Here is a 17,248-nt window from a genome sequence, read left to right as displayed (position 1 = left end):
CTGTCACCCAGGCTGTAGTGCAGTGGTGTCATCTCAACTCACTACAACTTCCACCTCCCAGGTTCAAGCGATTCTCCTGCCTCCACCTCCTGAGTAGCTGGACAGGTGCACCACCACACCTGACTAATTTTTGTATTTTTAGTAGAGATGGGGTTTCACCATGTTGGTCAGGCTGATTTCAAACTACTGACCTCATGATCCACCCACCTCAGCCTCCCAAAGTGCTGAGATTACAAGGGTGAGCCACCACACCAAGCCATGAATATCTTTTAATAGATACAAATCAACTTCTAGGTTTTTTTTCACCTCACCATCAATACCCTAGTTTCTCTGTATGTTGTAACTCTACACTTTGATCTGAATAGATTGTGTCAAGATTGACCAGTGATAGGGAAAACATTACCTATAGAGTTTATCACCCAATGATCCTAACCCAATTTCCAAAAAAAAAAAAAAAAAAAAAAAAGGGGGGGGGCAGCCCATTTCTTGTGTTGAATTCATTTGAGCACTGTGCAGTTTTCTAATTAAATTTTTATTTTAAAAAGATGTAGCTTGAAATCTTAAATATTACAGTTTTACTAATTGATATCATTTAAAGACTATGCCCTTCTGATGGGGCTGGGAAGACTTAGTAATTGTTTTCTCATTATGTGAACTAGGCTTTTTCTTCACCCTGGAATGCAGTTACCATCTGATTGTTCATAAATTTTGTTTCCTTTTGCAAAACAGTGAATACATAGTATGTAAAGATACAAATTGACAAAGACCAAATTTTTAAGAAATTAAACAAATTACAAATATATTGTTATTTTTCTTCTAAGCAGGAGCTTTAGATTAAAGCAGTTTTCTGGAACATGTTTTCTTGATGTTTCAGGGAGACTCTGGTGGACCACTAGTATGTAGACATGAAAATGGTCCCTTTGTCCTCTATGGCATTGTGAGCTGGGGAGCTGGCTGTGTCCAGCCATGGAAGCCGGGTATATTTGCCAGAGTGATGGTCTTCTTGGACTGGATCCACTCCAAAATCAATGGTAAATTGTTTTCAGATGTTACTAAAACAATACCTCTTTCTTTAGAGTGGGTTTGGGAACAGTGAGTGTGGTATAAATTCTCATGAAAGAGAAAACCATAGAGTAGAATTTCATTTAGTTACTAAACACACTAAAACCCAAGATTCTGCAAAAATAAGTTCTCTCATTTGTAGAGTTAGAGTAAAACCAACTTTTCCCAAAGCTGCCTTAATCCTGGATTTCTTTTGGTAGTGGCTGTTTTGATGCCAACTATATTTTGTCCTTAGGCTTTCATCTTTATTTTTAACATGTTCTCCCCAAATACAGATCCTGCTTCACTTCAGACAAATAAGTGCAAAACCTTAAAACAATTGCCACCGCCCACACCTTCACCAGACAGTGCATCTTGGCCAGGTAATAAACGTTCGCATTATCCCATTAATACTTTCAGCAAGAATTTGGCAAAAAGCTTTGCCTATCTAACTTTGCTAAATTTTCTGTGGTACACTATAACCTCTGTGTTTTCCTTCTGGTTGGTAGTTTTTGCTGAAATTGGGGGTAGTTACTATGATTGCTGGAGATCATTTCCAACCCAAAGCTAGACCTGTTGCAGGTTTTTAAAAAAATCTTGTGAACAAGTGCTTGAATATTGCAGAATTACACACAATTATTTTAAACTCTGAGCTGTTTACTTCTACTTGAACCAAAGTCCTTCTGTATGCAAGTATCTTGCTAGGTAAAGACTCTGGGTAGGAGATGACCAAGACTGGTATCAGCATTAGAATTTTTCTTAATTCTTCCACAGTTCCCACTGTTTGTTTGATAATAGGATTTGATTTTTAGTCTAAAACAACAGCAACTGGAGGATTAGAAATCTGTAACAGACATTGCAGAAAGATGGAAATTCTATTTTATTTATTTATTCATTTATTTAGAGACAGAGTCTTGCTCTGTCACCCAGGCTGGAGTGCAGTGGTGCAATCTCAGCTCACAGCAACTCTGTCTCCTGGGCTCAAGCAATTCTCCTGCCTCAGCCTCCAGAGTAGCTGGGATTACAGGCGCCCACCACGACGCTGGCTAATTTTCCATATTTTTAGTAGAGACAGGGTTTCACTGTGTTAGCCAGGATGGCCTCCATCTCCTGACCTCATGATCTGCCTGCCTTGGCCTCCTGAAGTGCTGAGATTATAGGCATGAGCCACCGCACCTGGCTCGAAGTTCTATTTTATTATCACTCTTGGTTTTCAAATGGTCAGTCTCCTTCGTTACCCACGTTTTACCCTTCCCCGATATACTCAACCCTAGTACACAACTAGGAAGAGTTGAAAGAAAATGTAAGATAAAAAGTAGAATTGCCAGAGTGATGACTTTGAGTAGAAGAAAGAAGATGGGATCTAGTGCCCAAAGGGAGGGGATGGTCTTAGACAGGAGCAAAGTACACTTCATCTATGAATGGAAGGCAGGGTCTTGAGGTCCCCATGCAGGAGGAGGTGCATGGGTATAGGTGAGGATTGGATTGGAGCTTGTGGAATTTCTCTTCTGATTGATTGCTTCTTTTATTTTTAGCAGATGAAAGGAGGGGTTGTGCAAGAAAGTTTGATTTTTAGGAGAAAAAAGGTTGAAATGTTGTTCTAGAAAATGCCATAGTGAATAGAAAGATATAGTAGGATTGCTGGGGAGCATAAAGGCCCCCTGAGATGTATGATCATAAACTGAGAGAAGGGAGCAGAACACCCCCAGTTAGCTTAGTTGTATGTTTTCCTCTGGAGACACTGAGGTGCAGAGTAGGTGAAGCATGGATTTAATCAAAGTGGAGTGTTCCCAAGTATGTGAGGGTAAGGGAATTCAAACTGTATGTGAAGAAGTGGTTGAAATGATGGATCATTGGAATTTAGGATAGGTAAGAAGTGAAATAACGATGAGAGATTTGTTTGGGACAAAGGTAACATGGTAGAATAGGTAAATTATGGTCCCAAAAGGTGGAAGGAGTATTAAGGGAGGCTGAAAAGATGGAAGATTGTGGTTGGAGAAAATGGTTCCTGAAACTGAGATTACAGAAGGCTTCAAGTTACTGCTAATGATCAAGTGTCTAAGGGCTGAGCATAAGGATAAGTGTCTGAGGTCAGGTGCAAGACAAGATCATTGGAGGAAAGTTGAGGAGCTAAAAACTTCAGTGCTGGAATCATCATGTGTATAGTGATTGAAATCAGAAAGAACTATGACAAAAGTGTTGGAGAAAATGACTGCTAAAACCTTCCGGGAATGAGGAGTGGACCCAGGACCATTTGTCTGGCAACATGAGTCAAAGAGTAAAAGATATGTAGAGTAGGTTAAAAGTAAATCTGGACTTGGGATTGAGGCAGAGAGAGGACTTGGGTCCAAGATCCTAAAAACTATTGATTTCAATGGACTGAGTTAAATGAATGAATTCAGTGAGTGCCTAAATAGGTTAATCTATGAATGCACTTAGAACAAGGAGGGTCTGATCCGAGATAAGGGTCCATAAATGGTGATGACAGTGCCCTCTAATGTATTTTTTTGAATGATCTCAATCAGGCTGTTAGAAAATGAACACTGTGGCCGGGTGCAGTTGTTCATGGCTGTAATCCCAGAACCTTGCGAGACCAAGGCTGGCAGGTCCCAAGGTCAGGAATCTGAGACCAGTCTGGCCAATACAGTGAAACCCTGTCTGTACTAAAAATACAAAAAAATAGCTGAGTGTAGTGGTGTGTGCCTGCAAGCCCAGCTACATGGGAGGCTGAAGCAGGAGAATCACGTGAACCCAGGAGGTGGAGGCTGCAGTGAGCCGAGATCGCATCATTGCACTCCAGCCTGGGTGACAGTGCGAGTCCATCTCAAAGCAAACAAAAGAACATTGTTAAAATGTAAAGAAATTGTTTCTCCTTTATGTATATTCAGAAATAGTTATGCATGCCAAGTAACTTTGAAAGTTTTATATACGAAAGGGTGTTGCTTTGTTTTCATTCTTTGATTATTTTAGGTGACAAATTGTTAGGACCATGCCACATTTAACACCCACCCACTCCTGCTGCTTACTTTTTACACTGGGGAATTAATGAATCTTAGCAATGCTTTCTTCAGATTGTTACTCCCATTTATAAAAAGTCTTAACTTGTTGGTAATTCATGGCTCTATGTGATTTCCAGTCAGATTTGTCACAGAGGATTCCTATAGAGAGGGAGAAAAACTAAAAAGATTAGAAAGACAGGTTGGGGCCAGATGGAAAGATCTTGCAAACTGGACTACGTTAGTTGCTTTCAGCAGGAAAACAACTTGATTTTTTTTGTTTTATACACCATTCCCAGTTGGTTGGGCATAGTGAGGGAAGATTATAGACTGAATGATCATTTAGTTTACTATTATATCAAAACAGTAAATATCTGATTAGATTCTTGTAGCCATACAGATAAAAAAGAGGACTAACAAAGAAATGGCAGAGAACCAAACAATGGAGTAGAATGCTAAAGTTTTGTACCACTTCATTTCCCTTATTCCACTGTTTACTTCTCCTGTTAATAAAAGCAGGAGAATGTTTATGTTTATGTACCTCCTTCTCAGTTACTGACTTAATTCCTCTAGGACAGACCATGCATAGTAATGTATGTATTCACTAATACATATATTAAAATATGAACATAGAATATTTCTTTTTAATTTCTCAGAAAGTTTTTGTCAAAGCAATAGACATAAAGGAAGAAGAGAGAGTTAAGGATGAAGCCCAGATGAGGACGTAGAGAAGATGGTTGCTGAGTCAGTGGGTCAGGAAAAAACTGGCATCCAAACTAAAGCAGGTATCCTGAAGGTCCAAAGGAGGCCTTGGACTTAGCAAGCTGAAGAAGTGAGACATCTCAATATAGCCAGCAAATGATCTTTTTCATGACCTCAGTCACAAGTTCAAATGAATGTGATTATTTGTCCCAGCAAGCTCAGCTAATTTAGTGAAGCTTTTAGGAACAGGTCTTCAGGTGCATCGCAAAGAAGGAAAGAAGTGAAAACCTGCTGGGAACTGTGTATTTTCTAAGAAACTTAAAAAAATTCACTAAAAATTAATTCAAGATAATTGGGATATAAATTCTACCTCTATAATATTATTTCAAGAAAATAATACACATTAAATGGATTTTTTTTAACAGAATAATTTGTAACTGACAGAAACAAAGTCTCAACTTTCTTCTTGCAAGCCTAGGTTTTTCAGTCTTGTGACAGAACTTTTTTTTACTTTGTCTTGTTTATGTTGGTCCCTGGTGTCTATGTGTTCTGAATTGCAGGTTGTTGCTCTGAAGCAGAGCAAGAAAAGCTCAGAGGATTTTTTCCCATTCCACAATATCCACTGAATTACAGCAGAAGACTGGAATGTTCTTGGGTGCTCCGAGTTTCTCCAAGCAGTATAGTGAAATTTACCATCGAGTATCTGTCACTCCTGGGGTCTCCTGTGTGTCGAAACTCAGTTCTAATTATTTATGAAGACAGACCCAGGAAGAGAAAGATGGCAGGTAATCCTTCCTGACATATAAACTTGGTGCTAGGAGTCTTGTCTATGTAGGCAGCTTATGATCAGGAGTGAGTCTGACTTGGTAATAATGCCACCAAAACCTTGATCCATGTAATAGGAATGCTTTTTCCCTTGTAAGCAACCTTAACATTTTCTTCTTTTAAAAAATTATGCTTTAAGTTCTGGGATACATGTGCAAAATGTGCAGGTTTGTTACGTAGGTATACGTGTACCATGGTAGTTTGCTACACCCATCAACCTGTGTCATCTACATTAGGTATTTCTCCTAATGCTATCCCTCCCACAGCCCTCGTGTTCTCGTTGTTCAACTCCCACTTATGAGTGAGAATATGAGGTGTTTCATTTTCTGTTCCTGTGTCAGTTTGCTGAGAATGATGATTTCCAGCTTCATTCATGTCCCTGCAAAGGACATGAACTCATCCTTTTTTAGGGCTTCAGAGTATTCATGGTGTATATGTGCCACACTTTCTTTTTCCAGTCTATCATCGATGGACATTTGGGTTGGTTCCAAGTCCAGTCTTTGCTATTGTAAATAGTGCTGTAATAAACATGCGTGCATGTGTTTTTACAGTAGAATGATTTATAATCCTTAGGGTATATACTCAGTAATGGGATTGCTGGGTCAAATGGTATTTCTAGTTCTAGATCCTTGAGGAATTACCACATTGTCTTCCACAATGCTGAACTAATTTACACTCCCACCAACAGTGTCCTGCTTCTCCCCATCCTCTCTAGTATCTGTTGTTTCCTAACTTCTTAATGTTCGCCATTCTAACTGGCATGAGATGGCATCTCGTTGTGGTTTTGATTTGCGTTTCTCTAATGACCAGCGATGATGAGCTTTTTTTTTCATGTTTGTTGTTCACATAAATGTCTTCTGTTCATATCCTTCAACGACTTTTTGATAGGGATGTTTTTTCTTGTAAATTTGTTTAAGTTCCTTTTAGATTCTGGATATTAGTCCTTTGTCTGATGGTTAGATTGCAAAAATTTTCTCTCATTTTGTAGGTTGCCTATTCACTCTGATGATAGTTTCTTTTGCTGTGCAGAAGCTCTTTAATTTAATTAGATCCCATCTGTCTATTTTGGCTATTTTGTTGCCACTGCTTTTGGTATTTTAGTTATGAAATCTTTGCCCATGCCTATGTCCTGAATGGTATTGCCTAGGTTTTCTTCTAGGGTTTTTATGCCTCCAGCTTTGTTCTTTTAGCTTAGGATTGTCTTGGCTATCCAGGCTCTTTTTTCACAAGCATTCCTATACACCAGTAAGAGACAAACAGAGAGCCAAATCATGAATGAACTCCCATTCACAACTGTATAATCTAATTTAGACCACAGTGACACGATTAATTAGCCTGTTCGCTTGGCACATTTTCCCCCTAGAATCAGATCACCTCCTTCATCCCCCTAGATTAAAACTGTTTCAGGGCTTCTTGCACCTGGAATAAAATTCACACTCCCTGGAAGAGTCCTTCTCCTCCATCAGCTCATGGCTCCCAATACCTCTCATTCTCACCTTAGGGCCATTATCTGTCTATTTCCAGCACTTCAAAGAGCTCTTTCTCATCCTCATGCTTTATGTCCTTCAATTATTGATAGAATGTTACCTTCTTAATGAGACCAACCTTGACTGATGTAAGTTGCATCACACCCCTGCTTCCATACTTCTCAGTTCCCTTAACTTAGAGCAGTTATTATCTTCTAACACTGGGGTCTCCAACCCAGTACCAACTTATGGCCTGTTAGGAACTGAGACACCCACCAGGAGGTGAGCAATGGACAAGCATTATCACCTGAACTTTGCCTCCTGTTGATCAGTGGCAGCATTAGGTTCTCATAGGAATGTAAACTGCACATATGAGGGATCTAGGATGTGTGCTCCTTATAAGAATCTAATGCCTGATGATCTGAGATGGAACAGTTTCATCCCAAAACCATCCCTCCCACTGTTTGTGGAAAATTAGTCTTCCACAAACCTGGTTCCTGGTGCCAAAAAGTTTGGGATCCTGGCTTAAAAGGTTAGAATCTAACACATTATGATTTTTTTCCATGATTATGATTTATCTGTGTCTTCCCTATTGAATGTGAGTTTCATGAGAGCTGTAACTTTTGCCTGTTTATATCAAGAAGTCCTGGTGCCTAGAGCATGCCTGACATATAGAAGACACTTCATAAATAAGTGAACAAGAGAATAGTCACCTCCTCAAAGAGGGCTCTTCAGTCTCAAGTAGCATCTTCCATTCCTTCCCACAGTCATTGTCTGTTACACTGGCTTTCATTTCATCAGTAGCTTTGATCTATGAAACCATCTTCATTTACCTAAAATGAAAGATTCATGAGAGCAGAGACCTTGCCATCTGTTCCTTTCTCTATACTTCAAAATGAGGTCAACACCTAAGAACTTAGAATACTTTCCTTTTCATACATTTATGCTGAGTTTGTTTTTTGTGTGAAGATTTGTTAAATTACTCTTCAGAAAGGGTATCTTAATTTTCACTACCATTAGCAGTGCCTAGGATCGTCTTTCACCATGCCCAAAACCTAAGATGTCAATTTAATAGGGAATTTTCCTTTAAAAGTAATCATTAATGGAAATAATTTCTTTTTTGCTTTTGTTTTTATTTGTCTTAAAACATTGTCTGCCTAGGTTGCCCAGGCTGGCCTTGAATTCCTGGGCTCAAAAGAGTCTCCTAGCTCAGCTTCCCAAATACCTGGCATGTGCTACTGTGTACAGCTTGTTTTTTAAAAAATTGCCATTATCTTTTATTTTTAAAATTTGAGTATTCTTTTTATTGCTTTATAATACAAAGATATTTTTCCTTTATCACATTTATTCTTAATGCTAATTCTTAATATTCTCATTATGTTTATCCTTAATGATTTTCTTGTCATTAATTTATTCTTTTTATTATTTTATTTATTTACTTTTTTGAGACACAGTCTCACTTTGTTGCCAGGTGCCAGGCTGCAGTGCAGTGGCAAAATCTTGGCTCACTGCAACCTCCACCTCCCAGGTTCAAGCAATTCTCCTGCCTCAGCCTCCCAAGTAGCTGGAACTACAGGTGCACACCACCACGCCCAGCTAATTTTTGTAATTTTTTGGTAGAGACAGGGTTTCACCATGTTGGCCAGGATGGTCTCGATCTCTTGACCTCATGATCCGCCCGCCTCGGCCTCCCAAAGTGCTGGGATTACAGGCTTGAGCCACCATGCCTGGCCCATTAATTTATTCTTTTTTTCTTTTTTTTTTTTTTTTTTTTTTTTTTTTTTTTTTTTGCGACGGAGTTTCGCCCTTGTTACCCAGGCTGGAGTGCAATGGCGCGATCTCGGCTCACCGCAACCTCCGCCTCCTGGGCTCAGGCAATTCTCCTGCCTCAGCCTCCTGAGTAGCTGGGATTACAGGCACGTGCCACCATGCCCAGCTAATTTTTTGCACTTTTAGTAGAGACGGGGTTTCACCATGTTGACCAGGATGGTCTCGATCTCTCGACCTCGTGATCCACCCGCCGCGGCCTCCCAAAGTGCTGGGATTACAGGCTTGAGCCACCGCGCCTGGCCCTAATTTATTCTTAATCCTTATTCTTAGTATTGTCATTTGCCTTTGTGTTATTATATTAATATAAAATTTTTAATTTATTTGTTTAAATCTATCCATACACATCTTTGATCTTTGAATTTTATCTCATTGCTTTCATGCTTAAAAATTCATTCTCCATTCTGAGGTCAGAATCCAATTTTAAAAAAACTTTTAAAATCATGCTGAAATATATTTTCTCATATGGTAAAGTGACTCCACACTTGCTTCCTTTTTAAAAAAGTCTTCCCTCCCCCCCATTGATAGCACTACTTCTATAATATCCTATATTTGTATATAGAGAGACCCATTTTCTGGGGAAACTTGACTTTATCATTATTGCCTATTGAAAACCATGCTTGACTTCATTGTAGATTAACTGAGGAAGCCCTATAATTTTCCAACCTAAGATTTCTTTAATTTTAGAAACAGTTAGCTTGAACCTTGTGGAATTGCCCTGTTCCTTCAGATTATAGCTAGCAGAACAGCAAGACTGTAATGGAAATTTTACCCTTTACTTAAGTTGTATAGCATTCTTTACTGTAAAATGCTGTTTCTCCTTGTTAAAAGTAGCAATTCATTTAAAAGTTACATTCACTTCTATTTGCTACAAATAAATATTAGGTCATTCTTCACATGGCATTTTAAAGTATATGGTGGTAAAATACTAACAAATGCTTTTTCTTTTCTCTTTCTTGGCTCTAATCACTCCCTCCTTTCATCCCTACAAATATTTGTGAAATACCTACTATCGGCCAGGGACTGAGTCATCTTGGTTCTGATGATCCAGTAATAAAAAAAATAAAATTTTCTGCCCTTATCAAGCTTATATTCTAGCAGAGAAAAGATACATAATAAGTTAAATCTATGCTATCTATCTTAGATGAAAGAACTAAGAAGAAAAGAAGTACCTCAGATATAGGTGCCACATAGTTGTATGTAGTACAATCAGCAGATGTCTTTCTGAGCAGATGATATTTAAATAAATATCACAAAATGATACTGAATTATTCTTAATGTAGAAGAGTTTGATCCTAAGAAATTCACAGGTTCTTTCCACACATGCTTAATCATCTCTCTGAATCATTTTAGAATTATGATTATAATTTTCCCCTCTGTCTTTGACTTAGGTTCTCAGAGCAATCAATAGAAGACTGAGTATAGGGAAATAATAAATTTTCAAGGAGACATTTTTTCCATCATAGATCTTCATGGTGAGATATTTTTAATAAGTAGGTTACTTTTCTAGGAGAAAAAGGGCACAACATTCATTTTAAAGATAAAATAACTTACTACTACTGTCCTTCAGGAAGTGCTGTGACAGAGCAGATTATGATGGGTATCAGATACAAGGACCCAAGGTAAAGACCCTAGCTTCCCACCCTGCTAGTTTGTGACTTTGAGTGAGTCACTTGTGTTCTGGAGTCCTGTTTCCTCATTTTACAGAATAGAATCAATTCCTAACTTGTGGGTTAAATTAAGTGCTCTGCCTAAAATATAGAAACTGCTCTAAAATTTGCATTCTTATTTTTTACTAGAGTTCACCTTTTTAATCTAGGTGGATTATGTGGGAGAAGACTTTACCCAATGACTTTCATGAGTCCTGGACCGCTGGTGAGGGTGACATTCCATTCCCTTGTACAAGGTGCATTTGGCATAAGCTGTATTGTCTTCCAAGTCCTAGGTATTTGGTTATTTTATAAACTTGTAAAGGTTAAAAAAAATACTACTACTGCATTTAGGACTATTTTAAATGTATACAGCATTTTGAAAGAAATTATGTTTCTGTGGGGAAATAAGTACATTTTTGAAAGCAAAATATATTTAAGTCATCTAATATTTGATCAGGTTCAAAAGGGAAACTGCTCAATGGATAACTTGATTGAATTGTATATGATTTCTGAAAATGGCAAAGATAACATTGGTTGCAAGATAACTTTTGACTGTGGTTGCGGTTTTATACCACAAAGAATGTTTTCTGCAGCAGTAATTCTTGTGGCTCAGAAGATTTGGATTCTGAATCTTACCTGGCTGATTAGAATTTTCTTTATAGTGATATCATAAGAGATTAGAATAAGTTTTAAAAACCACACAAATATTAGATTCTAGCACTATAAGTGTAAATGATGTAATTCAGAGTTCTCAGACTGAACTCTGGAACATGTAATAATAGTTAAGATTTTTTTATTCTTGATCTAGAAAACTGAAAGCTAGTTTTCCCCCTTGACACCTAAAAGCATTGCTGATAATATAATTTCTCTAGACCTCTGTATACTGTACCTTTGGAAAAAGTTAAATGAGTAATAAAATATTTGTATCATATGAAAATTTTCTCTTGGAAGAATATATTAACAATGCTGCCTTCAGTGGAATTAGACAGTTAACAGGTATTCTCTAAAGTTGTTCCCTATAATCTTTTATAGAACCAACGCTATGTCAGAGATCATTCTGGGAGATGTACTTGTTTCCTACATCTTTTGACTATTTAAGATAGAGGGATTTTTCAGTGAAACAACCACCTCCCAATAATTACTTGCTTTCCTAGGACAATTAGGGAATACAGCTGCTTATTTGATCTGAAAAGGCTATAGGAAGCCTTTAAAAATTGGTTTTAGTGGGGACAATCAAGATGGCCAAAAGGAACAGCTCTGGAGTGTAGTTCACAGCAAGAACAATGCAGAGGGTGACTGCCTACCACATTTCCAAAAAAATTTTCACTGCCCAAAGACCAGGAGATTCCTGAGCCAAAAAGTGCCACGTTTTCAGCATGGCAGTTCCAGCTGATGCCAGCTTGGTGCACAGAAAATCACACAAATCTGGGCAGCCATTTCAACTGGCGCATCGAACACCTGGGAGACAGAGCCTCCCATTCAACTGAAAGGGAGGGTGCAGAGACAGAGAGCCAGGCAAAATGGCTTTGCAGGTACGAGCACCACAAGAAAAGCAATCTGAAATGCTCTGGATTAAGAGTTTCACAGCAAGCTCAGCTGGATCCAGGACAGTCCAGCCCACTGGGGGGAAAGGCAACCCCCACTACCAAGGCAGTCCGCCACTACTAAGGCAGTTAGTACAGCAGCTGGAAAGAGCCTGTGGCAGCTTAGCAACACCTCTGCTGACAGACTAACTAGACTACCCCATGCAGAGCAGGGTATATATGAAAAAAGGAAGCAGCATGATAGGAACTTATAAATAAAGCTGACCTTCCTAGGACAGAGCACTGTGAAAAGAGGTGGTTATGAGTTCTACTGCAGTAGACTTAAAAGCACCTACCCAGCATTTCTGCACAGAACAATGGAGCTCCCACTATAGCACTTGAGCTCATATAAGGGATAGACTATCTCCTCAAGCAGCTTGCTGACCCCCACATACCCAAAGGGACACCTCATAAAGGAGAGCTCAGGCTGACATCTGGCAGGTACCCTTCTGGGACAAGGTAACAGATGAAGAAACTGGCAGCAACCCTTACTGTTCTACAGCCCCCATAGGTGATCCCCAGGTAAGCAGGGTCTGAAGTGGACCTCCAGCAGTCCTGCAGCAGAGGGGCCTATTAGAAGTAAAACTAAGAAAGAAATAACCTCATCATCAACCAAAAGGATGCCACTCAGAGACCACATCTGAAAGTCACCAACTACCAAGACCACAGGTAGATAAAGCCACTAAGATGGGAAGAAACTAGTGCAAAAAGGATGAAAACACCAAAAACCAGAAGACCTCTCCTCCTCCAAGGGATCACAACTCCTCACCAGCTAGGGATCAAAGATGGATGGAGAATGAATCTGATGAACTGACAGAAACAGGTTTCAGAAGGTGGGTAATAACAAACTTCTCAGAGCTAAAAGAAGATGTGCTAACCCAATGCGAAGAAACTAAGAACCTAGAAAAAAGGTTAAATGAGATGCTATCTAGAATAAGAAGCTTAGAGAAGAATACAAACGACTTGATGGAGCTGAAATACACGGCACAAGAACTTCAAGAAGCATACACAAGTCTCAATAGCCAAATTGATCAAGCAGAAGAAAGGATATCATAGATTGAAGATCAACTCAATCAAATAAAACAAGGCGGCAAGAATATAGAAAAAAGAGTGAAAAGAAAGGAACAATGCCTCCAAGAAACAGGGGATTATGTAAAAAGACCTAATCTACGTTTAACAGGTGTAGCTGAATGTGACTGAGAGAATGAATCCAAGCTGGAAAACACTCTTCAGGATATTATCCAGGAGAACCTCCCCAACCTAGCAAGCCATGCCACCATTCAAGTCCAGGAAATACAGAGAACACCACAGAGATATTCCTCAAGAAGAGCAACCCCAAGGCACATAATCATCAAATTCACCAGGGTTGAAATGAAGGAAAAAAATGCTAAGGGCAGCTAGAGAAAAAGGTCAGGTTACCCACAAAGGAAAGCCCATCAGACTCATGGTGGATCACCCAGCAGAAACCCTTCTGCCAGAAGAGAGGGGGGGCCAATATTCAATATCATTACAGAAAAGGACTTTCAACCTAGAATTTCATATCCAGCCAAATAAGCATCATAAGCAAAGCAGAAAGAAAATCCTTTATGGACAAGCAATTGCTGAGAGATTTTGTCACCAGCAGGCCTGCCTTACAAGAGCTCTGAAGGCACTAAACAAGGAAAGAAACAACCGGTACCAGCCACTACAAAAACGTACCAAATGGTAGATACCATCGACATGATGAAAACAAATGTGTCAGCCAACAGGCAAAACATCCAGCTAGCATCAAAAGGGCAGGATCAAAATCACACATAACCATATTAACCTTAAATGAAAATGGGCTAAATGCCTCAATCAAAGACACAGACTGGCAAATTGGATAAAAAGTCAAGACCCATCACTTTGCTGTATCCAGGAAATCCATCTCATGTGCAAGGACACACATAGGCTCAAAATAAAGAGATGGAGGAAGATTTACCAACCAAATGGAGAGAAAAATAAATAAATAAAGCAGGGGATGCAATCCTAGTCTCTGATAAAATGGACTTTAAACCAACAAAGATCAAAAGAGACAAAGAAGGGCATCACATAATGGTAAAAGGATAAAAATGCATCAAGAAGAGCTAATGATTCCAAATATATACACATGCAATGCAGGAGCACCCAGGTACATAAAGCAAGTTCTTAATGACCTATAAAGAGACTTAGACTCCTAAACAATAATAGTGGGAGAGTTCAACACCCCACTGTCAAAATCAGACAGATCAACGAGACAGAAAATTAACAAAGATATCCAAGACTTGAACTCAGATCTGGACCAAAAGGACCTAATAGACGTCGACAAAAATCTCCACCCCAAATCCACAGAATATACATTCTTCTCAGCCCCACATCACACCTACTCTAAAATTGACCACATAATTGGAAGTAAATCACTCCTCAGCAAATGCAAAAGAATGAAAATCATAACAAACACTATCTCAGACCACAGGGCAATCAAATTAGAATTCAGAATTAAGAAACTAACTCAGAACTGCACAGTTTTATGGAAACTGAACAACTAGCTCCTGAATGTCCACTGGATAAACAATAAAATGAAGGCAGAAATAAAGATGTTCTTTGCAACCAAAAAAAATGAAGACAAAATGTACCAGCATCTCTGGGACACATTTAAAGCAGTGTCTAGAGGGAAATTTATAGCAATAAATACCCACATGAGAAACGAGGAAATGACACTATTGTCAAAATTGAAAGAGCTAGAGGAGCAAGATAAAAAGAAAAAAAAAAAAAAGCTTGCATAAGACAAGAAATAACAAAGAGCAGAACTGAAGGAGACAGACACACAAAAAACTCTTCAAAAAAATCAATAAATCCAGGAGCTGGTTTTTTGAAAAGATCAACAAAATAGACCACTAGCCAGATTAATAAAAAAGAAAAGGGAGAAGAATCAAATAGATGCAATAAAAAGCAATAAAGGGGATATCACCACTGATTCTACAGAAATACAAACTACAATCAGAGATTACTACAAACAACTCTATGCACATAAACCGGTATACCTGGAAGAAATGGATAAATTCCTGGATACCTGAAGCCTCCCAAGCCTAAACCAGGAAGAAGTTGAAATCTTGAACAGACCAATAACAAGGGCTGAAGCTGAGGCAGCAATTAGCAGCCTAACAACCAAAAAAAGTCTATGTCCAGATGGGTTCACAGCTGAATTCTACCAGACATACAAAGAGGAGCTGGTACCATTCCTTCTGAAACTATTCCAAACAATCCAAAAGCAGGGAATCCTTCCCAAATCATTTTATGAGACCAGCATCATCCTGATACCAAAACTCGGCAGAGACTCAACAAAAAAAAAGAGAACTTCAGGCCAATATCTATGATGAACATAGACACAAAAATCTTCAATAAAATACTGGCCCACCAACTGCAACAGCCCATCAAAAAACTTATCCATTATGATCAACTAGGCTTTATCCTGGGGATGCAAAGCTGGTTCAACATATGCAAGTCTGTAAACATAATCTGCCTCATAAACAGAACCAAACACAAAAACCACACGATTATCTCAATCGATGCAGAGAAGGCCTTTGACAAAATTCAACAGCCCTGTATGCTAAAAACTCTCAATAAACTACGTATCAATGGAATGTATCTCAAAATAATAAAAGCTATTTACAACAAACCCACAGCCAATATCATACTGAATGGGCAAAAACTGGAAGCATTCCCTTTGAAATCTGGCACTAGGATGCTGTCTCTTACCACTCCTATTCAATATAGTATTGGAAGTTCTAGCCAGAGCAATCAGGTAAGAAAAAGAAAGGGCATTCAATTAGGAAAGGAGGAAGTCAAATTGTCTCTATTTGCAGATGACATGGTTGTGTATTTAGAAGACTCTATTTTCTCAGTCCAAAATCAACTGAAACTGATAAGCAACTTCAGCAGTCTCCAGATACAAAATCAATGTGCAAAAATCACAAGCATTCCTATATACCAATAACAGACTAACAGAGAGCCAAATCATGAGCAAACTCCCATTCACAATTGCTATAAAAAGAGAAAAATACCTAGGAATACAACTAAAAAAGGATGTTTAAGGACCTCTTCAAGGAGAACCACAAACCACTGCTCAAGGAAATAAGAGGGGATGCAAACAGATGGAGAAACATTCCATGTTCATGGTTAGGATGAATCAATATCATGAAAATGGCCATAGTGCCCAAAGTAATTTATAGATTCAATGCTATCCCCATCAAACTACCAATGACCTTCTTCACACAACTGGAAAAAAAACACCTTAAACTTCATATGGAACCAAAAGAGAGCTCGCATAGCCAAGACAATCCTAAGCAAAAAGAACAAAGCTGAAGGCATCATGCTACCTGATTTCAGACTATACTACAAGGCTATAGTAACCAAAAAGCATGGTACTGGTACCAAAACAGAGATATAAACCAATGGAACAGAGCAGAGGCCCTGGAGGCAATGTCACACATCTACAATCATCTGATGTTTGACAAACCTGAAAAAAGCAAGCAATGGGGAAACGACTCCCTGTTTAATAAATGGTGTTGGGAAAACTGGTTAGCAGTGTGCAGAAAGCAGAAACTGGACCCCTTCCTGACACCTTACACTAAAATTAACTCCAGATGGATTAAAGACTTAAACAAAAGACCTAACATCATAAACACCCTAGAAGAAAACCTAGACAAAACCATTCAGGACAGGCATAGGCAAGAACTTCATGACCAAAACACCAAAAGAATTGGCAACAAAAGCCAAAATAGACAAATCAGACCTAATTAAACTCCTGAGCATCTGTACAGCAAAAGAAACAATCATTAGAGTGGACTAGCAACCAACAGAATGGGAAAAAATTTTTGTAATCTACCCATCTGACAAAGGGCTAATATCCAGAATCTACAAAGATCTAAAACAGATTTACAAGAAAAAAACAAACCCATCCAAAAGTGGGAGAAGGATATGAACAGATACTTTTCAAAGGAAGACATATATAAGGCCAACATACATATGAAAAAATGCTCATCATCACTGATTGTTAGAGAAATCCAAATCAAAACCACATTGAGATACCACCTCATGCCAGTTAGAATGGTGGTTTAAAAATCTGTAGACAACTGATGCTGGAGAGGATGTGGATA

At 38.7% G+C, this 17,248-nt stretch overlaps 1 protein-coding gene and 1 long non-coding RNA gene across 11 annotated transcripts in view; one reads left to right on the top strand and one right to left on the bottom strand.

Moving 5' to 3' along the window:
- LOC141585156 (uncharacterized) overlaps window positions 1-17,248 on the bottom strand; it is a 118,996-nt gene that overhangs the window by 43,158 nt on the left and 58,590 nt on the right. For 2 of the 3 annotated variants that reach the window (XR_012518509.1, XR_012518511.1), the window contains one exon: window positions 7,744-7,863. This is a non-coding gene — a long non-coding RNA (uncharacterized LOC141585156). Of the gene's footprint in view, window positions 1-5,509; window positions 6,800-7,743; window positions 7,864-17,248 lie in introns of those variants that run through there. The other variant, XR_012518510.1, reaches the window with a different exon arrangement.
- OVCH1 (ovochymase 1) overlaps window positions 1-17,248 on the top strand; it is an 84,206-nt gene that overhangs the window by 57,572 nt on the left and 9,386 nt on the right. For 4 of the 8 annotated variants that reach the window (XM_074403007.1, XM_074403009.1, XM_074403008.1 and 1 more), the window contains 4 exons: window positions 875-1,031; window positions 1,338-1,424; window positions 5,300-5,524; window positions 10,677-10,802. In XM_074403007.1, the coding sequence (XP_074259108.1) occupies window positions 875-1,031; window positions 1,338-1,424; window positions 5,300-5,524; window positions 10,677-10,802 (595 nt within the window). Of the gene's footprint in view, window positions 1-874; window positions 1,032-1,337; window positions 1,425-5,299; window positions 5,525-10,656; window positions 10,803-17,248 lie in introns of those variants that run through there. The other 4 variants (XM_074403010.1, XM_074403013.1, XM_074403014.1 and 1 more) reach the window with 4 other exon arrangements.

The sequence above is a fragment of the Saimiri boliviensis genome, chromosome 7 (assembly GCF_048565385.1).
Source record: "Saimiri boliviensis isolate mSaiBol1 chromosome 7, mSaiBol1.pri, whole genome shotgun sequence".
In the NCBI taxonomy this organism is placed as follows: Eukaryota; Metazoa; Chordata; class Mammalia; order Primates; family Cebidae; genus Saimiri; species Saimiri boliviensis.
This window is presented reverse-complemented; position numbering and strand designations above follow the sequence as displayed.